This window comes from Littorina saxatilis, linkage group LG4 (genome assembly GCF_037325665.1).
Source record: "Littorina saxatilis isolate snail1 linkage group LG4, US_GU_Lsax_2.0, whole genome shotgun sequence".
In the NCBI taxonomy this organism is placed as follows: domain Eukaryota; kingdom Metazoa; phylum Mollusca; class Gastropoda; order Littorinimorpha; family Littorinidae; genus Littorina; species Littorina saxatilis.
Window position 1 is genome coordinate 9498330 of NC_090248.1, and position 24065 is coordinate 9522394.

Genomic DNA, 24065 nt, shown 5'->3' on the forward strand with positions numbered 1-24065 from the left:
TCTCTTTCTCTCTCTCTCTCTCTCTCTCTCTCTCTCTCTCTCTCTCGTGAGTTCGAATCCCGGTCGCTGCCGCCTGGTAGGTTAAGAGTGGAGATTTTTCCGATCTCCCAGGTCAACTTATGTGCAGACCTGCTAGTGACTTAACCCCCTTCGTGTGTACACGCAAGGACAAGACCAAGCCGCGCACGGAAAAGATCCTGTAATCTATGTCAGAGTTCGGTGGGTTATTGAACTGACACGAAAATACCCAGCATGCCTCCCCCGAAATCGGCGTATGCTGCCAGAATGGCGGGGTAAAAACGGTCATACACGTAAAAATCCACTCGTGCTAAAAACATGAGTGAACGTGGGAGTCTAAAAGCCCATATGAACAAAGAAGAAGAAGAAGAAAGAAGCACACACAAATCAAAAGTTCACACACGCTTTGTCGCCACTACCGACAAAGTAGGCCTATTTTCTTTTTTTTACAAAAGTACACAGTTGACCGTATTATTCCTGACCTGCGATGACATCAAATCAGAGTCAATTATGAACTCAGACGACGTGGATTTATAATATTAGACACATCTCTAGTGTTCCGCTCTATTTATCAGGATTACCGTAGTCGGAGCGGATTAATATTAACAGATCTCAGCTTGTCCGCAGGGAAGGCACTTGGGCGTTTTAATTAGGTTAGCCTTGATGTGCACTTAGCCCACTTGCATGCATGCTACTTTAAATGCAAGCTTAATTAATCGGGTTTTTTAATTAAATACATTCTTTTTGGGCTTTGAGGAATCCAGTGTATTCCAATGAATACAAGAATATAGTGTGTGTGTGTGTGTGTGTGTGTGAGCATGACTGTGTGTGTGTGTGTGTGTGTGTGTGTGTGTGTGTGTGTATGAATGCGTGTGTGTGTGTGTTTGTGTGTGTGTGTTCGAGCGTGTGTGCGTGCCGCGGTGTGTGCGTCACAGTGTACGTGTGCGGGCGTGTGGGCGTTCGTATGTATATTGGTAGGTCAGTTTGTGCGAGGCAACTGGTGACAGAGACAGCACGAATGTACTACACAGGCATGGAGTCGGATCATTTCGACCTGTAAAAACAACTCTGTACTGCACTTAGTGAAGAATAGAACATTTCAGCCTTGTTCCCATGTACGCGTACTGCGAACATAGCGACGGTGTTCACAATAAAGAAATGTAAATCAAACTCTGACTGTTGCAACAGACCTCGCAACTGTGCCCCAGTCTAGCACTAGGCATTGCCTTACGTCAAGTGGCCATAATTTGTTCAACTGAAACCGCCGATTAAACACTGCCGATGTCAATTGCTCTTAACGGCGGATTAAGAAGAGTATTCCACGCCGATCAGTCTCGACGGGTTTCTCATGTAGACTTCTCTCCCACTGTCCGGCAGACGGCCTATTTTGTTCACATGACGATGATATCCTGTCCGACAATTTGCCTCGCAAAAACTAATTATTAGTTTTTCTTGCCATTGCTGTACCACCACACCAGGATGAAGAAAATGTATTTTTTTTAAATTTCAAAGCAGAAAACAGGGCTTTAAGCTACTACCGTTTATTAGTGCGCCGATCCCCAGCATCACACATACTCTTCTGATTCTCGTATCACACCTTTTTTATTGAACCTCGATATTGTTTTATTTTTGTTTAAATAATGATTTTGCTGTGTCTTATTTCGCATTTACCTTTTCTCTCGCTCTCACACCCCGCCGCCACCCGCTTCCCCTACCCCAGTATAAGTGTAGTTTTCAGGTTTAGTGTCAAGAATTCAAGAAGATGTGCTATTTTACAAGACGCATTAGAAAGACACACAGAGAGAAACATGTCATTTTGTTACGACTGATGCAAATTTGTGTTGACACTTAGTTGATTCTGTAAACTTTATTTCATGAACAAAGAACGTATTTACAAGCACAGTTTATCGTCGGTGGAAAGAGTTGACTTCGGGACACTAAACTTGAATTTTTCCTCGATCAAATCGATGTGTAGATCAAATAAAAGTCTCCAGAATTTACAGTAGCTTTCACTCACATAGTAATTCTAAAACCTTGGTTCTTGGGTCGTACTATTACAATGCAAACAACGATAACAGTGGTTGTAAATTATCGGCACACAGTCGAAGAAGGTTTGGTCGACAAGATCAAATGAAGTTTCACACGGTCGGAGAAGATTCATATGTGAAAAAAAGTCCCACGGCCCAAAGCGAAATGTGCTTCAACAACGCCAAGATTCTATGGATTTGTCAGAAGTGAGGAGTCTACAGCATTAATATTTGGAGGTATGTGTGATACCTCTAGATTCGAATATGTTTATATTGGTTGTTTTATTATGTATCCTTTCTTTTCTTTTTATCTGTCTGTCTACTGATCTGTCTAATTGCTTCCTTTCTTTGTCTACCTTTCTTTCTTTCTTTCTTTCTTTCTTTTTTTCTTTCTTTCTTACTTTCTTTCTTTCTTGCTTTCTTTCTTCTTGTCTTGCTTTCTTCCTCCAGCAAACGTTATCCTATTTTTTCCAGCAGAGCATATGATACGAAAAGTAAGTGAGTCGGTGTTTTTTTTATATTTAATATTTTTATTTTTATTTTCTTCTTTTGAGATCCTGAGGGTCCAGTGAGACCGATTCAGCATCGATCTTATTCAAAGGCGATCAGATAAATACATTTTAAAAAGATGATGGTACTATGTAGACTGTCAAATACCAATGGATAACGCCATTGCCTGTGTATATTGTTTCAGGGCAAAAGAAAACTCATGTTTACGATGGGGACGATAATAATTCTTCTGACGTCGACTACATTTCAAGTTGCTCTCGCTATGACGTCATCTCCCCCGCTTCCATCGATGACGTCACATATTGACAGCATGACGTTGGTCTTAGACCCGTCGACGACAGAATTTTCAGACCTGACTCTGCAACCAGAATCTACCCTTCCTTCGTTGACGTCACTTGTGGAAATGACGTCATCATTAGAACCTTCGAACTCAGAAAAGCCGCTGGACTCAACACTGCAGACCAGTCAGATTTTCACAGCAACACAGCCCCTGAGCACAGAAAATCTTCACATGTCGTCATATTACATTGACGTCAACATCTCGTCTCAGCTTGCTGACGTCTCCTATTCCACTGTTGACAGCGCCGTCACTACAGAACCGACAACACTGCTATCATTCAACCTGACAACAGTCACTCCGACGTCAGTGTCCGATCTAATGACGTCACCCTCTGCCAGCATGATGTCATCATTAATAGTAACAACACCATCAGGACCGACTACAACACGGGCACCGAAACCGACGACAACTCCAGATCCGTGGGCCCATCTGAAGTGCAAGAACAAGTTGCCTCTTCATGCACCTGATGCTAGCTTTGAGGTGGGTGAGGGTGGGGTTTGTGTCGGTTGGTTGGTTATTATAAGATGTTTGATGGGTTGTTGACAGACCAGCTTTTTTGTCGGTCCGAGGGGGGGCATATCGTCTTTTGTTTCATATTTCTTGACCAAGGCCGTTTTTGTCATCATTTTGGTAGTGAGAAAATAAGTGCCAAATCAACACAGGGAGCCATGCTTTGAAACACGAGTTCCGTTTTGATAATACATGTTTTACGTTGTTGCAATCACAGCTGGCGTGTGAAAGCAACTTTCTGTGTTTTGAGTTCATAGAATGTTGGGATAAGTATGTCAGGTTTGAGGATGCACAGTTCTGTAGGTTCCTCTCAGTATTCCACCCCCTCGTGTTCCTCTCCATTTTCTTTCAAACCCTGTTCGTTCCGTGTTGCGTCTGCTTTTTGTTGTTTTTTGTGTTCTTTTCCTGATGAAGCTTCCAGAAGCGAAAATTCGTAATCGTCTTGTGTCGTCTTTGTATTGGTGAGTACAGTAATCCTTTGTTTTTTTTAACTTTGTGCCAGTTTGCCAGTTCGTTTTTGGAACTTTGTAAAGCAGTGTCGTCTGTCTAGGTCTTGGGAAACGCCAATGAAAAGAGCCGAAGAATCCCCGAGCGTTTCTACTGGGTTTGCTTTTGATTATCCATGTATCTCCTGGTTCCTGCAACTATGGTAACCGGGGATTTATTGCATGGGAAACATGAGATTTATTTCCCAGGTGTTAGTGAAGGAAAACTCGTGAAAATAATGACAATATTGTTTATCGTCTGTTCAGCTGATATTGCGGTTGAAGACCGAAGCACCTTTTTTCTTCCCTCAGTACACATGGCAAGCACCATGCTTAAAATTATTTACAATCAGGTCTATTGCTGTAAAGAGAAGGTTCTAAAACTTGATAACTTCCACATTTGTTTCTTCAAATTTTGTAAAAATTCTTGATCTCCTCTAAAAAGTTAAAAAATCTTGTCCGGGGGAATATGCTGGAATAAAATCTCCCGAGTTTTTGCACAGTAGTGTTTGTCACGAATCGCTTGAACGTCCACAAACTTGGGTTTGGGAAACGGGGAAGAGGATTATAGCGATGTCATCTCCTGAGACATAAGAGATAGATTAGAAAAAGTGGACTGAAGCTCCCGGGGGTAGTTCAAGAGTCTGTGAAGTCCAAAAACAAAGAGACTGCCAACGTTCCAAAACGTTTCTGTGAAGTCATAGTTTATAAGTCAGAGAGCGCATAACCCCATTATGTCCTCTGACGGCTAACTCGTACTGGAATTAGGCTGAAAAGCCGGGAAAAGTGAAGAAGACTTGGACAAATACAGTCAATGGGAAAAAAACCAGGCCAATCCATGGAAGAGTACAGGCGTGTAAGGATGTAGAAAGATGCAAACAGAAGCCAGGAAAAATAAAAATAATATAAACTGAAAACGACTGTCGCAGGTGTTTGTGCCGGGGGTGCTGATCTACACCTGCAGCCCCGGGTTCAGACAGATCTCGGGCGGTGCCTTCATTCGCTGTGGTGCATCCTGGGGTTGGACTGGGCCAAAGGGCTTGATCGTATGTGAACAGGTGATCATCGAGAAACCTCCCCCACCTGATCCAGGTAAGAGGCTAAGAGGATAGGGAGGATAAGATTTGATGTTGTCCTTTGAGGTTGCCCCCATGCAAATTCGGGCTGCTTTCTCACCGGGGGGGGGGGGGGGGTGTTCTTTTTCTTTTTCTTTTTCTTTTTCCTGCTTCTTCTTCTTCAGCGTTCCAGAAATTCTGGTGACGTGTGAGCTCGTTTGCCCATTTGGGTTCCCCACACTATACTCTGAGAGCACAGTCAGCTTCACTCCGCTTTCGTTGGGTAGGCATGTATTTTCGTGTTTCCATAACCCACCGAACTCCGACGTGGATTACAGGATCTTTTCCGTGCGCACTTGGTCTTGTGCTTGCGTGTACACACGAAGGGGGTTAAGTCACTAGCAGGTCTGCACATAAGTTGCCCTGGGAGATCGGAACAATCTCCACTCTTAACCCACCAGGCGGCAGCGACCGGGATTCGAACTCACGACCTCCCGATTAGGAGGCCGACGTCTTACCACTGCGTCCGTCCTGCAAGCGCGTATTCATGTTACCAAGCCCTGAGACTTTCGCTGTGAGATTGGGATCTTAATAGTAAGCATGCTTTTGGACAGTCTTTAATTAAAAGTGTACCCGTTAAAATTATTGTTAGAGAAGGAAAATAAGTCGCGTAAGGCGAGAGTAATGCATTTAGTTAATCTGTCGAACTCACAGTTATAATGTCAATGAAATTAAAAGCACTGCATTTTTTCACAAAGATAGTACGTTCAACGATTCCACGTGGCACCACTATTCTTACTCCTAACAGTCGACGCAACGGTCTGACAACTGCACTTTCACTCTGGAAAGTCTGGAACCGGTCTTGGACAGTCTCACTGTAATATCAGTCATCGCTCTCACTCTGGCACCACTCTCACTCTGACACGACACCATTCTTACTCTGGTACCAGCACTCCCACTCTAACTATCATTCTAACTCTGGGAATATACACTCTCACGTGTCAACGTTCTCAATAGGGAGATTTAATAAACGAAACGTCGGGACGTTTCGTTTTGAAGTTGTGGTAAACGTCATCATTTCGGGAGTCTCTCGCTGGAAAGGTGAAGGTCAACTGAAACGGAACGTGGAACGTCAAAACGCAGTCACGTTTTCCACCCCCAAAAAACGAACAATATTTCGTCAACTTTTGTGAGTATTTTTGCACACTAACAGTTTTATTTGTTGGCCATTTTATGCATTGCTAGATTCATCAACCCTTTCACAGTCTTTCAGCGCTGAGAATGTGTTCATTGGAGGTAGACAACTGTTGTGAACTGAAATATTTTGAAGGGTGCTGATCCTGGTACATTTATCCAACTTCATGGTGAGAAAGCAAATGGCGAAGCAGAAGTAGGTCATCGCATCGAATTTTTATTCCGGCTTCGTATGTGATTTTGTATAAACAAAGTCTGTGTGATTTATTTGGACTGAAAATAATCAAAGTATGCCCGATTCTGGACCACCTCCTAGGTGTTTTTTTCCCCATTCTGATCGAGGACAGACGTGATAATTTCACTTGAAGATTTATCGCCCTTCCTTCATTCCAAAACGAAACGTGAATACATCTAAATCTTGTCTGTGGCCTATGCCGTCTCGTTTCACGTTCCGTTTCGCGGGGTGACTCATTCACCAAACGAAACGAGCTGTCTTTTGAATCTCCCTACTATCGCACCGACACCGACACCGACACCGACACTCTGAGTGTCACCATTCTCACTCTGACACCACCATTCTCACTCTGGCACCGGTCTGGCACCTCCACTCTCACTCTGGCATCACCGTGACGCGCTTTGCACGGGACTGAATCTTCCATTTCATTCCACACCCGGCCACACGCACAGACACACAGACACGAGCACACACTCACACACACTCACACATGCACATGCACATCACGCTGGTACCAGTCTTGCAGCGGTCGGGACACACACGTACAGACACACAAACATACATAAATATTGACAGGAGTGGGATTCGAACCCACGACTCGGGAGTTGACAGTGTTTGAATACTGTCGCTCTTATCCCCGCGGCCACTCTGCTCGCTTGGAAATCTGAGGAAAATTAGTAAATATAAAGCTTTAACTGAGCGAATGTTCACTAAAGAAAGAACAAGTCGCGTAAGGCGAAATTACTACATTTAGTAAAGCTGTGGGACTAACAGAATGAAACTGAACGGCACTGCATTTTTTTCACAATGACCGTAGTCCGCCGCTTGTGCATAACGGAGTGAAACTGACGAGCCTGTTCAGCGCGGTAGTGGTTTCGCTGTGCTGCATAGCACGCTTTACTGTACCTCTCTTCGTTTTAACTTTCTGAGCGTGTTTTTAATCTAAACATATCATATCTATATGTTTTTGGAATCAGGAACCGACAAGGAATAAGATGGAATTGTTTTTAAATCGATTTCGGAAATTTAATTTTGATCATAATTTTAATTTTTTTAATTTTTTAGAGCTTGTTTTTAAACCGAATATAACATATTTTTTATGTTTTTGGAATCAGCAAATGATGAAAAATAAGATGAATGTAGTTTTGGATCGTTTTATAAAAAAATAATTTTAATTACAATTTTCAGATTTTTAATGACCAAAGTCATTAATTAATTTTTAAGCCTCCAAGCTGAAATGCAATACCAAAGTCTGGCCTTTGTCGAAGATTGCTTGGCCAAAATTTCAATCAATTTGATTGAAAAATGAGGGTGTGACAGTGCCGCCTCAACTTTTACAAAAAGCCGGATATGACGTCATCAAAGATATTTATAAAAAAAATGAAAAAAATATCTGGGGATATCATGCCCATGAACTCTCATGTCAAATTTCATAAAGATCGGTCCAGTAGTTTACACACACACTCACACACACACACACACACACACACACACACACACACACACACACACACACACACACACACCACGACCCTCGTCTCGATTCCCCCTCTATGTTAAAACATTTAGTCAAAACTTGACTAAATGTAAAAAACAAACATGGATCAAACCATGGACCGAAGCGCGATTATAAGATTTATTTCTCTGCCCAGTTGCCTGTGTTCGTGGTTGCGAAAGTTGGACAGTCTTTTCTTCTGAACTTATGAAACAAAGACTTTGTGATCTGTTGATGTGATATGTTTCAGTGCCTGAATGGTTGGTTCCCATGGTAACGGCGGCTGCTGTCCTTCTGGGTGTGTTGGTTCTGTCAATTCTTCTGGTTGTGCTCTGCGTCAAAAGGTGATTACTGAAAAAGAAACCACAAACCAGAACTGCAACCAAATAAGTACGCAAACAATTCCTCAAAAGGTGTGGCTGATGTGATGTGATATTTGGGTCAGTGTGTGTGTGTGTGTGTGTGTGTGTGTGTGTTAGTGTGTGTGTGTGTGTGTGTGTGTCAGTCAGTGTGTGTATGTGTGTGTTAGTGCCAGTGTGTGTGTGTGTGTGTAGTGTGTGTGTGTGTGGGTGCGTGCGTGCGTGCGTGCGTGGGTGCGTGGGTGCGTGCGTGCGTGCGTGCGTGGGTGCGTGCGTGCGTGCGTATAAGCTGTCCACGTGTGAGTTGAACTACCGGGACGCAGTCAGTATTAACTTCAGTCTTTTACGAGTATTTTCACATTTTCAACACCGCTGTTTTCCAGGGCTCCTTTCCTCAAACGTGTACGCCCATGGCAACCGCTTCCTGCCGAGCCTGCTACCACCAAATCGGGTCAAGGTCGTCGCGGTTGGCCTTGGAAACGACCTTGGCGAACTCAACGCTCAACGAGGCCACCTCCAGGTCACTTTGGCCTTGACGGCGTCGCTTGGGTCGTCTCCGATGACAACGCCATCTTCCCGGTCAAACGCATGCGATAACTCCCTACACGCTAGGCCGTGCGGCCTGTGTTCGAGTCCTGACTTTGAGTGTATATTTTTTCCCTGAAAGGCTGTTATGAAGTATTATAGTGGCAGTATCACATCGATTAGACCAGAGATATGTATAGACGTACAATAACGCTGATGGGGTCTATGTCGACCAAAAGAGTGGGATTCCCTGTAAGTGGAGTTCCTGGAGGGGGATTCCCTGTATACAGGGAATCCCACAGGGTGGAGTTTTTCAATAAAACTTGCAAACCATACTCGAATTTCTAAGAAATATCAAAAAAGATTGAAAAACATCAAATTTTACCGATGTCGCCAAGCATCACGTGACTTTCAGCGATATCAAAGGGGGGGGGGGGGGGGTATCATCACGATCACGGGAAGGGAAATTTTAGCTTTCACGATCACAGTTACCTTGATTTTTGTTTTCACGATCACAAACACCTTGACGAATAGAGGATCATAAAGTGATACAGCTGTGAAAAATGTACGTTGAAAATAAAATGCTTTGCAATAATGCCCATCACGATCACGAAAACAAATGACGATCACGATCACGAGACTTGATTTTTTTGTCATCATGGATCACGGGCAAAGTCCCATCACGATCACAGAAATGAAAATTTCGGCAATCACGGTCACAGAAAGGTCAAAAAACGCCAACTCACGATCACGATTTTAAACCCTTTGGGGCCCTCTGATTGGTGTCAGTTTTTATTCAATCACTAATTACTGAGTTTGCATTGCCGCCAAACAATGTTTTTTTCGTTTACACAAGCGTTTAAAATAAAAATCATTAGTTTAAAACCAAGAACAAGCCGCCGCTTATCAGCAGGGATGCCTTCAAAATAGAAAAATATCAGCGGTGTCTGACAATTCTCAAGGAGGTAGCACCAAGGTGTGAAAGATAGCGGAGGCAAAATGTGACTGGGCGCAGGTCAGTTGGGGTGCTTGATTGTGTAAGACCACACGTTAGCAGGCTGGGGCAAGCTAGGTTATTGTTAATTCCGAGTTACTCTCAGCGTGCGAGCCTGCACAGGCACCAGAAAAAAAGCGTTTTTGCACTGCGTCATTTTAAAGATAAGGCAAGACAAACAACAAAGTGTCCGCTTTATTACGATTTCTGAGGTCAATTTTGTTTGCCCGAAATACACAAGAAAGGTCAGACATTTTCCTCTTCAGGGATCCATATGTGACAGGGAGACTACCGTCGCCCTTCACGGCAGCAGACTCTGCAGAGTTGTTCGCCTTAGAAGTTGTGAGCTATTTATAGCTCGAAAGGCAACACCTGTGGATTGTAGAGTTCTGTTTGTGATGGGGTCTGGTGGCTTTTGTCTCTCTGTATTTACAAGAAGAAGGCTGGCGCAGCTTTTGTAATCCCCAGCGATGACCTGACTGGGAAATTTAAACTGTGCAACAGAAACTCGATCTTCTCAGCTGAGCTCCTTGCCATCTGCATGTCGCTTGTTCATCTCAACCTCAAGAACACTCCTCCTCAAAAGATAGCTATATTCTCTGACTCCAAAGCAGCCATTGAAGCATTAAGAACTAACAAAAGATCAAAAAGACAGGATCTTGTCATTGCCATAAAGGAGCTGGCAAATAAAATTATAAAACAAGTCGCGTAAGGCGAAAATACAATATTTAGTCAAGTAGCTGTCGAACTCACAGAATGAAACTGAACGCAACGCAACGCAGCAAGACCGTATACTCGTAGCATCGTCACTCCACCGCCCGTGGCAAAGGCAGTGCCCGTGGAATTGACAAGAAGAGCGGGATATTCGTTGCGCTGAGAAGGATAGCACGCTTTTCTGTACCTCTCTTCGTTTTAACTTTCTGAGCGTGTTTTTAATCCAAACATATCATATCTATATATTTTTGGAATCAGGAACCGACAAGGAATAAGATGAAAGTGTTTTTAAATTGATTTCGAAAAAAAAATTTTGATAATAAGTTTTATATATTTAATTTTCAGAGCTTGTTTTTAATCCGAATATAACATATTTATATGTTTTTGGAATCAGCAAATGATGGAGAATAAGATAAACGTAAATTTGGATCGTTTTATAAATTTTTATTTTTTTTTACAATTTTCAGATTTTTAATGACCAAAGTCATTAATTAATTTTTAAGCCACCAAGCTGAAATGCAATACCGAAGTCCGGGCTTCGTCGAAGATTACTTGACCAAAATTTCAACCAATTTGGTTGAAAAATGAGGGCGTGACAGTGCCGCCTCAACTTTCACGAAAAGCCGGATATGACGTCATCAAAGACATTTATCAAAAAAATAAAAAAAAACGTTCGGGGATTTCATACCCAGGAACTCTCATGTCAAATTTCATAAAGATCGGTCCAGTAGTTTAGTCTGAATCGCTCTACACACACACACACACATGCACACACGCACACACGCACGCACACACGCACATACACCACGACCCTCGTTTCGATTCCCCCTCGATGTTAAAATATTTAGTCAAAACTTGACTAAATATAAAAAGGAAGTGAGATTAACCTGGTCTGGTGTCCAGCACACGTGAACGTGCCTGGCAACGAGAGAGCAGACAGATCGAGCCGCTAAAGAAGCTGCCCAAGGCATAGGCGCCTCCGAGGTAGACCTGCCATTGTCTGCTTCTGAGATCAGTAGCCTTACAGACTCTCTTCTCTGGAGAGAATGGAGGAACAAATACATGCACACGGCTATAAGCTCTGGCTGGCTCGTCCGGGAAGCCCCATCAAAACAGATGAACATCTATAATGAATGCCCACGTGTAATAAAAAGGATTAACCGCCTAAGGGCAGAAGCTGGGAACTACCAATTTCTAGAGCTTAAATGCACCTGTCAATCCGACCTCAGCATTGCTCATTTGACTTTGGAGTGTGATTTGAACTCATGCCACTTTCAACCCCTGACTCAGTTTATAAACTCGAATAGAAATATCCTGCCAAATACCCCAAATGAAAAATTAAGCTATCTTTTAAGTTTTGATAAAGACCTTGGGTGGCAAGGTCCCAAACTTATCGCTGGACTTGTGCACACGCACCCACTTGGTTCCTGGATATGAAGAGACATTGCTGCGGCTGACGTGGCATTGCTTCTCATATAGCTACTTTATATTTTTATCAGAACCTTTAAGAATACCATTTTATATCCAAGTATCTCTTATTACCATTTTTAATTAGATGAGCGAGAGTGTGCGGGGGGTGGGAGGGTGGTGAACCACTGTACATAAAGGGAAAGTTTGTGTGCGCGCCTGTGTGTGTTTTTAATCTGAGACAAATGTCGCCAATGTTTTTACAGAGTGACGTTAAATAAACGATGTTATCATCTCTCTGTATGTTCATGGATTCCTTTGCGAATGCATAACAGTTTTTAGAAGTAAGATCTTAAATTCTCAATCCTGTTTGATTGGACTTCGCCTCCAAAGGTGATTGTGGTGTTTCGGCACTCGGTTACACATATATATGCCGAGTTTAATTTCGGGTGCCTTTGCCTCTGAAATCTTGGTGCATAAAATTGTGCTTTTCCTAGCAAATAACCACGTCATGTCCCAAATAGACACTAGTTCTGGGGACAAAAAAACCAAGTTAGCCGTTTGCTCTTTTGCTTGCCGCTCGTTCCGACCCACTGATCACCAGACGCGGACCCGAGTGTCAGGGAAGCTGATGCATCATTACGTATTTTATGACCCTAATAGCTAACTTTTTTCAGTTATACGTGGTTTATAAAGGAATCGGTTTGATATGTACAGCTCGTCACTTAGTGATAATGGTTAGGGTCCGCCGGTTGGCCGTATCTCGTTTGACCGTATGATTGATGTAGCCGCCGCCCAGTTAACCGTGACAGCCGGTAACCGACACGTTGTAGCGGTTGACCGTATTGGACAGTCTCGTTTGACCGTATGATTTTACCTGATCGTACCCCCCGCGGGTTAGGGGGAGTCCCATATTGGTTGGGACTAGAAAGAATTTACCCGATGCTACCCAGCATGTCGTAAGAGGCGACTAACGGTTCTGTTTCTTCTCTTCTTTTGTCTTATTTCTGCCTTACCAGTCCTTTCACCTATATTTCCTTCCAAGAAAACTCTCCCTACTATTCCCTGCAGTTTTCCAATTCTTTTCTTGTTGTCTTATTTCTATCTGACTGGATCCATCACCTTTATTTCACTTACCAAAAGTCTTCTTTTCCACATCCTTATTTCTTTGCACCCCGCATGTCGTATGAGGCGACTAACGGATTCTGTTTCTCCTTTTACCCTTGTTAAGTGGTTCTTGTATAGAATATAGTCAATGTTTGTAAAGATTTTAGTCAGGCAGTATGTAAGAAATGTTAAGTCCTTTGTACTGGAAACTTGCATTCTCCCAGTAAGGTCATATATTGTACTACGTTGCAAGCCCCTGGAGCAATTTTTTGATTAGTGCTTTTGTGAACAAGAAACACTTAACAAGTGGCTCTATCCCATCTCCCCCCCCCCCCCCTTTCCCCTATCCCATCTCCCCCCTTTCCCTCGTCGCGATATAACCTTCGTGGTTGAAAACGACGTTAAACACCAAATAAAGAAATAAACCTGATCGTGCGTGTGCCCGCGGTATGTGTATGTGTGTGTGTGTGTGTGTGTGTGTGTGTGACAATGATTGTAAAGATCGCGGACAGTTTGCTGTGAGTCAATTCACTGTTTTCAAACGAACAGTCATGGAGACGATAGAAACAACAAGTCGCGTAAGGCGAAAATACAACATTTAGTCAAGTAGCTGTCGAACTCACAGAATGAAACTAAACGCAATGCAACGCAGCAAGACCGTATACTCGTAACATCGTCAGTCCACCGCTCACGGCAAAGGCAGTGAAATTGACAAGAAGAGCGGGGTAGTAGTTGCGCTGAGAAGGATAGCACGCTTTTCTGTACCTCTCTTCGTTTTAACTTTCTGAGCGTGTTTTTAATCCAAACATATCATATCTATATGTTTTTTGAATCAGGAACCGACAAGGAATAAGATGAAATAGTTTTTAAATCGATTTCGGAAATTTAATTTTGATCATAATTTTTATATTTTTAATTTTCAGAGCTTGTTTTTAATCCAAATATAACATATGTATATGTTTTTGGAATCAGAAAATGACGGAGAATAAGATGAAATTGTTTTTGGATCGTTTAATAAAAAAATAATTTTAATTACAAGTTTCCGATTTTTAATGACCAAACTCACTCATTAGTTTTTAAGCCACCAAGCTGAAATGCAATACCGAAGTCCGGGCTTCGTCGAACATTACTTGACCAAAATTTCAACCAATTTGGTTGAAAAAATGAGGGCGTGACAGTGCCGCCTCAACTTTCACGAAAAGCCGGATATGACGCCATCAAAGACATTTATCAAAAAAATGAAAAAAAACGTATGGGGATATCATACCCAGGAACTTTTATGTCAAATTTCATAAAGATCGGTCCAGTAGTTTGGTCTGAATCGCTCTACACGCACGACACACACACACACAAACACACACACACACACGCACACACACATACACACACACATACACCACGACCCTCGTCTCGATTACCCCCTCGATGTTAAAACATTTAGTCAAAACTTGACTAAATGTAAAAAGAGGCAGAATCGGTCTTTTGCTTAGCGGACATCGGTTCTGGAAGGACTATGCCAGACTAGATACTATATACTGGAGGTGCCGGGATGGGGCTTGCGCATCAAGATGCGTTACTGACCGGGACATAACACTGATAAAGAAGGTGGTGCAATTGTTCGGACATCTTTGCTTGTGTGTGTGTCAGTGTGTGTGTGTGTGTCAGTGTGTGTGTGTGTGTTCGTGTGAATGTGTGTGTTTCTGTGTCAGTGTGTGTGTGTATGTTAGTGTATATGTGTGTGTTTCCGTGTCAGTGCCACGGTGTGTGTGTGTGTGTGTGTGTGTGTGTGTGTGTGTGTGTGTGTGTGTTATGTGTGTTTGTTTATCATGTGTGTGTGTGTGTGTGTGTGTGTGTGTGTGTGTGTGTGTTAGTCGTGTGTCAGTGTTTGTGTGTGTGTGTGTGTATATGTGTGGCCAGTGTACTGTGCGTGTGTGTATTACGGCGTGTACGTGTGTGTCACGGGTGTGTGTATGTGTGTGTGTGTGTGTGTGTCATTGCCACGGTGAGTGTTAATATGTTGTGTACAAAAATAAAATATTCATAATTGACTTTTACAGGACCCCAGGTCTGCATTCCCACGCGCCTTTCAAGTTTGGAAGCAGAACTAGCCGCCGCTTCAGTAATGGTTGCTGGAATGAAGAGGAAGTGTCGAGAGGAGCCAGAACAATACAATACAAGACAATAATCTTTATTCATCTCTAAAAGAGAAATTACAAGCTTGACTGTGTGTCTGTAAAATCAATCAATTAATCAATCAATCAACCATGCATGTAGTAACATTCACATCGCATATTCACATCATATCGTTACACGCAAACATTGTACCCACACACTTACTAAAATAAGCCTACAAATAGAAGCAATGCATTGCCTGTTTAAAAATTATATCACATTATCACCTTATCACACTTTAACCACATTATCTTCTCACATTTGTATCCTATAAGTCAATATAACTAACAACAGAGAAAAACAACTGATAAAAGGATGTAAAGATTATGCCGTTGTCAGAGCGACAGCACCAGCACCTAGCGCCCCACCTGAGAGTTGAAGATGTGAATTGCAGATGGAATGAATGAGTTTCTGTAGCGTGTGGTTCTTGTGTATGGCTGTCTAAATCTTAAGCTTCTGTCTATCCGTCTGCTGTCAAGTTCAGGTCTGAGTGGGTGCGTGTCATCGGTCAAAATCTTCTGTAGCCTGTCAGTCAGTCGTCGTTCCTGCGTTGATGCATTAAAAGATCTGAGTTTCTCAAAAAGTACAGGCGGGAGTGGAGCTTCTTCACAATAGCATCAATATTGGGCTTCCATGTCAACTTATTATCTATGATTATTCCCAAATACTTATACTGCTCTACTTTCTCTACAACCTCCCCCTTAATCACTATATCCCCATGTACATGTTCCTTCCTCCTATTGTCCATAATCATTTCCTTAGTCTTGCCTACATTAAGTTCTAAATAATTATCATCACACCAACCAACAAACTTATCTACCTCCCGCCTGTAATCAGAGTCGTCATCGTCAGTCATTAGTCCAACCACAGTGAGTCCAACCAGTCCAGTGTCATCGGCAAACTTTGCCATGGGGCATGAGTCGCCAGAAGTACGAAAATCAGCTGTATACAAAGAAAAAAGAAAAGGAGAGAGAACTGTGCCCTGTGGGGCGCCTGTGTTCGTGCACACATTGTCAGACACTAGGTTATCTCCCATTTTCACAAATTGAGGCCTCTTCGTCAAATAGTCCATGATCCAGAGAATGGTGGAAGCTGGAACATTCATCTTACAAAGCTTGTCTGCCATTAGATGTGGCTGAATGGTATTAAAAACACTGGAGAAGTCAAAAAACATCAAAAGAATGTAAGAACCCGGCTTGTCTAAATGAGAATACATCTTATTAAGAACATACAACACTGCATCATCAACATTCCTGTTTCTTCTATAAGCAAACTGACATGGGTCAATAAAATCTTTCACAAAGTCACTAAGCCTAAACAGGACAATTCTTTCAAAAACCTTCATGCACACAGAAGTCAGTGCTACAGGCCTCAGGTCGTTCATGATCTGCACAGATTTTTTCTTTGGAACAGGCACAATGTATGAAGTTTTCCACAGTGCTGGTACTTCACTAACACTGAGAGATAAATTAAAAATAACAGAAAGAATGTAACTAAGTTGCTCTGCACAGTGTTTGAGTACTCTGGGCTTCATCCCGTCTGATCCCCCCGCTTTGCTAGCATTCACCTTCCTCAACCCCCTCATCACCTGCTCCTCTGTCACTACGATAGCACTGTCACTAGTCAATTTCTCTCTAATTGTCTCCCTTTCATCGCTAAAGTCATGTTTATCAAAGCGTGCATAAAACTGGTTGAGAGCGTTTACATCTGTCTGCACAGCGCTGTTTTTTCCTCCGCAAAACAACTGTACAACAACAGCCTGCAGGGGCGGACGAGGGGGGGGGGCACAGGGGGCACGTGCCCCCCCCCTCCGAAAAAAAAAAAATAAATAAAAATTGGAAAGCTGATTCTATGACTATTTCTAAGTTCAAATGGCACCAGATGGCACCATTTTGCTTCTTTGGGTAAAAAATTTTTCCGGGGGGGCATGCCCCCGGACCCCCCTAGCAAATTCGGGCGCTTCGCGCCCATCACATTCACTTTCGATTCAAAGTGCCCCCCCCCCCCCCCTTACAAAGCAACTGATCCGCCCCTGGCCTGCGTGACCTCAATAATGTTGACAACGCTGCGTGTGTGTGTGTGTGTGTGTGTGTGTGTGTGTGTGTGTGTGTGTGTGTGTGTGTGTGTGTGTGTGTGTGCACAAATAAGAACAAGTCGAGTAAGGCGAAAATACAATATTTAGTCAAGTAGCTGCCATTTTTCAGCAAGACCGTATACTCGTAGCATCGTCAGTCCACCGCTCATGGCAAAGGCAGTGAAATTGACAAGAAGAGCGGGGTAGTAGTTGCGCTAAGAAGGATAGCACGCTTTTCTGTACCTCTCTTTGTTTTAACTTTCTGAGCGTGTTGGTAGCGCGCTGGATTTGTATTCAGTTGGCCGCTGTCAGCGTGAGTTCGATCCCAGGTTCGGCGGAAATTTATTTCAGAGTCAACTTTGTGTGCAGACTCTCTTCGGTGTCCGAACCCTCCCCCCGTGTACACTACATTGGGTGTGCACGTTAAAGATCCCACGATTGACAAAAGGGTCTTTCCTGGCAAAATTGCTTAGGCACAGTTAATAATTGTCTACCTATACCCGTGTGACTTGGAATAATAGGCCGTGAAAGGTAAATATGCGCCGAAATGGCTGCAATCTACTGGCCGTATAAAATTTCATCTCACACGGCATCACTGCAGAGCGCCTAGAACTGTACCCACGGAATATGCGCGATATAAGACTCATTGATTGATTGATTGATTGATATCTATATGTTTTTGGAATTAGGAACCGACAAGAAATAAGATGAAAGTGTTTTAAAATTGATTTCGAAAATTTAAATTTGATAATAATTTTTATATATTTAATTTTCAGAGCTTGTTTTTAATCCGAATATAACATATTTATATGTTTTTGGAATCAGAAAATGATGGAGAATAAGATAAACGTAAATTTGGATCGTTTTATAAATTTTTATTTTTTTTTACAATTTTCAGATTTTTAATGACCAAAGTCATTAATTAATTTTTAAGCCACCAAGCTGAAATGCAATACCGAACCCCGGGCTTCGTCGAAGATTACTTGACCAAAATTTCAACCAATTTGGTTGAAAAATGAGGGCGTGACAGTGCCGCCTCAACTTTCACGAAAAGCCGGATATGACATCATCAAAGACATTTATCAAAAAAATGAAAACAACCTTCGGGGATTTCATACCCAGGAACTCTCATGTCAAATTTCATAAAGATCGGTCCAGAAGTTTAGTCTGAATCGCTCTACACACACACACACACACACACAGACACACACACACACGCACATACCCCACGACCCTCGTTTCGATTCCCCCTCGATGTTAAAATATTTAGTCAAAACTTGACTAAATATAACAACCAAACATGAGCAAATACGCGGTCAAACGAGACTGTGAGTCCGTTCCAATGAATGGCATACGGAGTCAAACGAGATACGGTCAAACGGCGAGATACGGCCAAACGAGATACGGCCAACCGGCCGGAGTACACCGTGATAATGTCCCGAACGAGCAAAATTATTAATTAGTTTATCTTGCCGCAGTCATGTTTACAGCCGCTTCAGCATGCGTTTAGCCTCCATCCGACTCGCTTTTTTTGGCTGGTGTCACTATTTCATCTTTCGCCTGTGTACATATTTCCCCCTCGACATATACTCAAGACTGAAATGTTGTTTCCTGGTAAAATTAAGAAGTGAAATTATTTAAGGACGAAAAGCATGTCAGTTTCTTGCATGTGAAGAAAATTGGTGGTAAAATTTAATAGATTTCAACCCCAAAATCGAATTCTTCGAAAACGTGTACTGAGTGGTTACGTCCCTTGAGTAAGAAGGAAACATTTTAGGATGAATCAAATTTCTAAGTTAAATAAAACAAATTGGTTGGACAAATTTGGCCCCATGAATGTAAGGTACACAAGGTCGCTCATCAGTACTATCGAAGGGTGTTTTTTTTTGTTCAGTGTAGAGTTTATACTAGATCAACGAGGCCGAGAAGCGAAATATCAACACGGCGAAAGATGAAAACGTCACACCGGACATCCCGCAGTTAGCCTATTATTTTTCCGGCTGTTGTGAACTTGTTATTTCTTTCTCAGTGTCCGTTTTCGGGATTAAATAAACAAAATGCCTTTTCATTGTCAGTTTTTGTCTGAATGGTATTACATTTTCAATGACTGCGTACAGTTGCACGTACAGCGGGCCTTTGCAAAGCATAACTCAAAGAGGACACACACACACAACATCAGAAATATACTGAAAAGAAGATAAACAAGTCGCGTAAGGCGAAAATACAATATTTAGTCAAGTAGCTGTCGAACTCACAGAATGAAACTGAACGCAATGCCATTTTTCAGCAAGACCGTATACTCGTAGCATCGTCAGTCCACCGCTCATGGCAAAGGCAGTGAAATTGACAAGAAGAGCGGGGTAGTAGTTGCGCTAAGAAGGATAGCACGCTTTTCTGTACCTCTCTTTGTTTTAACTTTCTGAGCGTGTTTTTAATCCAAACATATCATATCTATATGTTTTTGGAATCAGGAACCGACAAGGAATAAGATGAAAGTGTTTTTAAATTGATTTGGACAATTTAATTTTGATAATAATGTTTATATATTTAATTTTCAGAGCTTGTTTTTAATCCGAATATAACATATTTATATGTTTTTGGAATCAGCAAATGATGGAGAATAAGATAAACGTAAATTTGGATCGTTTTATAAATTTTTTTTTTTTTTTTACAATTTTCAGATTTTTAATGACCAAAGTCATTAATTAATTTTTAAGCCACCAAGCTGAAATGCAATACCGAAGTCCGGGCTTCGTCGAAGATTACTTGACCAAAATTTCAACCAATTTGGTTGAAAAATGAGGGCGTGACAATGCCGCCTCAACTTTCACGAAAAGCCGGATATGACGTCATCAAAGACATTTATCAAAAAAATGAAAAAAATGTATGGGGATTTCATACCCAGGAACTCTCATGTCAAATTTCATAAAGATCGGTCCAGTAGTTTAGTCTGAATCGCTCTACACACACACACACACACACACACACACGCACACACACACGCACGCACATACACCACGACCCGCGTTTCGATTCCCCCTCGATGTTAAAATATTTAGTCAAAACTTTACTAAATATAAAAATAAACAAGTGGAATGCGGTATGAAAAAGAAATGACTGCTCGCTATCGCTATGACATATAAGTTTGTCCGTGAATTGTGTGTGCAATGCCAATATGTAAGTTTTGACAAACAATAGACACGCGCGCCAGTGCTCATCACAGAACTTAAAGTTCTGTGGTGCTCATCAAGGGAAGCAACTGCTCTCCCACACGTGTACCAAACACCGTTCGACCTTGACCCTGGCTTGTGAGTGCTTGCTATCTTGCTGTGTGCGTGTTTCTCTCAATATCTGACCCTCAAGTTGACAACAAGTCACGTATCACGATGTTGGGGCTGGCTCACATCGCCAGACGAGGGTTTTGCACTTCACGGGTAAGCCATGATAAGATAATTCAGCCAGAGTGAGCCGGTTGAAACTAGCGGATAGTGTAAATCTGCGGAGTATGTCAAAAACGTGTCATACCAACTTTTGCCTTGTGTGTTGGAATCCGCGTTTTCATTGAACATCTGGTACACACTGCTGAAGTTTCGGTTTCTTTATATTTCTTGCCAGTTTTCTTAAAGAGCCTTCCCTGGTTTGTATTTATATTGTGTACACATTTTAGTGGTGGCACTGAAAGTACAGTCAGGTCATGAACTGAACATCTGGGGGAACATCTGGCAATTGAAGAGTGTGTGAAAGCGAAAGGTTTTGCGATGATGTAATACTAGAATTGGGAGACCGGTTATGTGGCACATATGTACCCACACACACATACACTAACACATGCACCCACATTCAAATTTAAAACACACCACACGAACACACACACAGTCACACACACATTCCGTTGATCAAATGCCAGAAGTGGGTTTTCAACCTATTGTCACAGATACAAATACACATATGCAGGTCTAGATGACTGTGTCTATCTGTCAGTATCTCTCACATGATAGGTGATTATATAAACATGCTCACATGACTTGTGACTTCATTCTACTTAGCTTCGAGGCCACACTCTCAAACTTGAGAAACAGCACTACAGACTCACTGTCACTTGTCAGGCAGAACAGAGTAGTCAACACATGGAACAGTCTTCCTGAGTCAGTTGTTAGTGCCCCATCTGTCAACAGCCTCAAAAGCAGACTAGACGCCCACTGGCACCATCTCCCCTCCAAATTCGACCGGGAATGCCGAATTGCATCATAGTTTTAGACGCTGCGCACACCACCAAGTGTCTTTTAAGGAAAAACTATATTATTAGAGCGGTGAACAGGTCTGTGATGGGACTCAAACACCTATTAAGTCGAGTCAAGTCAAGTGATTGTATAATCATGCTCGCATGACATTTGACTTCATTCTACCTCTCCTGGAAGTTGAACCCCATGAGTGCCAGATATTTTTTACTCTTGTGCTTTCTATCCTGCATGATTGCCAGGAGAAAATTGAGTGAATTAACATCCCCTGCATTTTTAAAATCACCATTACTTGGTGATTTTCTTCACTGACAAACTAGAAAATTCACAGGATCAATGTTGATAGATATTATTTTTATTTGGTAACAAATGTTTTCATTTTCATTTTCATAAAACGCGTTTGTTTCTTATAACTTATTTGGTAAAACTGTCACGACCGAGTGTCATTTAAGTGTATCAGTAACTATGTCACAAGGCTAGGGATGGTGGTTGACAGACTAAATCATCATTATAACTTCTTCTTCAAGCGTGGGCTGAAACTCCAACAGTTTATACGTGTATGACCGTTCTTACCCCGCCATTTAGGCAGCCTTATGCCATTTCCGAAGGATGCATGCTTGGTATTTTTGTGTTTTTATAACCCACCGAACTCTGACATAGATTACAGGATCTTTTCCATGCGCACATAATTGGTCTTGTGCTTGTGTGTACACACGAAGGGTGATAAGTCACTTGCTGGCCTTCACATAAGTTAACCTGGGAGATCGGAAAAATCTCCACCCTTAACCCACCTGGCGAAGCCGTGTGTCACGTTCTTGACAGCTCAATCGCACCTTTCAAAATAAAGTGCTCAGCTCTCTCTCACACTTCACAGAAACATGGAGATTTATGAACGTTTGAAAATTTACATCAACATGCAAACTACGACATTAAATAATAACACGAAACGAGTCGTGACTCGTCATCGACTTTGCAAATGCATGTGTTTTACTCGCAAAGTTCTGTTGCTGCTCTGTTGGTTCATGGCGCAACGGTGAAGACGCCACATCGCGCAACAATTCGTTATGCGTTTTGTGACAGCGGGAATGGGACCCACGACCTGCCGCATGGGAGGCTGGCATCTTATCCACTAGACCACTTTGTTCATCATTATCACCATCAAGAAAGCCTTCCTCTACACTTTCCATGTCATTTTGGATCTCTTCCAGCACTTCAAGAATAGTAATTAGTATACATGTACCTCCAACAAACACCCCTGAAATACCCAGACTCCCAGTACATAGTGTACTGGGCACCATCTGTTCAACAAGTAAAAATGGACTGTTTAGGATTGTAACCAAATGCTGAAAATTATACTTATTTTTATGGGCAAAGAGAAGTGACAGGCAAAAGTTAATTCAATTCTCTACAAAGTCAAAAGACAAAAAATTTGACTTATGTCTTTACCCAGGGAACAAGATGAGAGGCTTCATACACTTACCAGGCTACACCTGTGCATATCACAATGCAGAATGCTGGTATTTGTATTCACTATGGGCTTGGCTCTCAAGGTGTTAAACCTGGTTATCTCCTAACTTCTGCTTCTATACTGTTATTCTATGTACAGAAAACATTCTTTGGAAGCTAGAGTGGTACAACACCCCCGCCAACCACACTCTCATAGTCTTTCCAGGCATTGAGTTTTGGTATGTGTGTGTGTGAGAGAGAGAGAGAGAGAGAGAGAGAGAGAGAGAGAGAGAGAGAGAGAGAGAGCTGAACTTTATGGCTGGGCCTTTTCTTACAATCTGTCATTACATGAACACACACACACACACTCTAATTAGAGAGAGAGGGGGGAGAGAGAGAGAGAGAGAGAGAGAGAGAGAGAGAGAGAGAGCAACAACACACACTTGAACCACATTTTATCACTTATCAATACGGTTTCAGTGAAAGTACACAGTTTAGTACACTGTAAGGTGATGTCAGAGCAGAAGAGATAAGGTGAAGGTTAGTCAACTCTGTTGGCCTTGTAACATGTATTGGAGCCAGCTGATTGGTTCTTTTGGAGGTGTGTCTGCTTGAAGAGTCTACCGAATTTTCACAGAGGGGTGTTTTATTTTGGAGGTGTGTCTGCTGGAAGAGTCTACCGAGTTTTCACAGAGGTGGTAAGAGTTGCCACAGGCTGGTACACTTTTTTCAACAAGGACTAGACTATTCTTTCCCATGATTTATATTTTACACCGTGAAGTTACATTTGCTGCATGTTCTTAATCATGTTGTGAGTTTCTTTGTTTTTATGGGGGAGGGGTGGGGGTGCAGAGCTTAGAAACAGCAGTTGTTGCCTCAATCAAGCTTTTTTTTCTAAGGCAGCCACTTTTTTTGTTTTTTTATCTGGTATTGTATGTTGCTTTTTTTTTGGGGGGGGGGGTGTGTGTAAGGCTGTTGTCTGCATAAATATGTTCTACAGCAGTGCAATTTGAAAAACTAAGCACTTGAAAAGCATAGGCGCACTTGAGAAAAAGATATCGGTTTCTGGAAAAGACAGTTCACCTGCCCTAATGCAGATTTTTTTTTTGGGGGGGGGGGGGGGGGGGCAGGATGTTTACTTAGTTGTACATAAGCTTAGT

The 24065-nt window shown here is 42.2% G+C and overlaps 2 protein-coding genes across 2 annotated transcripts in view; both read left to right on the forward strand.

Annotated features, from left to right (window-relative positions):
- The first annotated feature begins 3677 nt into the window (after positions 1 to 3677).
- On the forward strand, positions 3678 to 9170 carry LOC138963649 (uncharacterized). The gene is made up of 4 exons (XM_070335495.1): positions 3678 to 3704; positions 4820 to 4982; positions 8120 to 8213; positions 8612 to 9170. The coding sequence occupies exons 1-4, from the start codon at positions 3678 to 3680 to the stop codon at positions 8823 to 8825; spliced, it is 498 nt and encodes a 165-aa protein (XP_070191596.1). The 3' UTR covers positions 8826 to 9170.
- Positions 9171 to 20521: 11351 nt separating this feature from the next.
- The window catches only part of LOC138963914 (cytosolic 10-formyltetrahydrofolate dehydrogenase-like), a 38794-nt gene continuing 35250 nt past the window's right edge, over positions 20522 to 24065 (forward strand). The window contains exon 1 of the mRNA XM_070335771.1: positions 20522 to 20655. Within this exon, the coding sequence (XP_070191872.1) occupies positions 20608 to 20655 (48 nt within the window). The 5' untranslated portion in view covers positions 20522 to 20607. The remainder of the gene's footprint in view (positions 20656 to 24065) is intronic.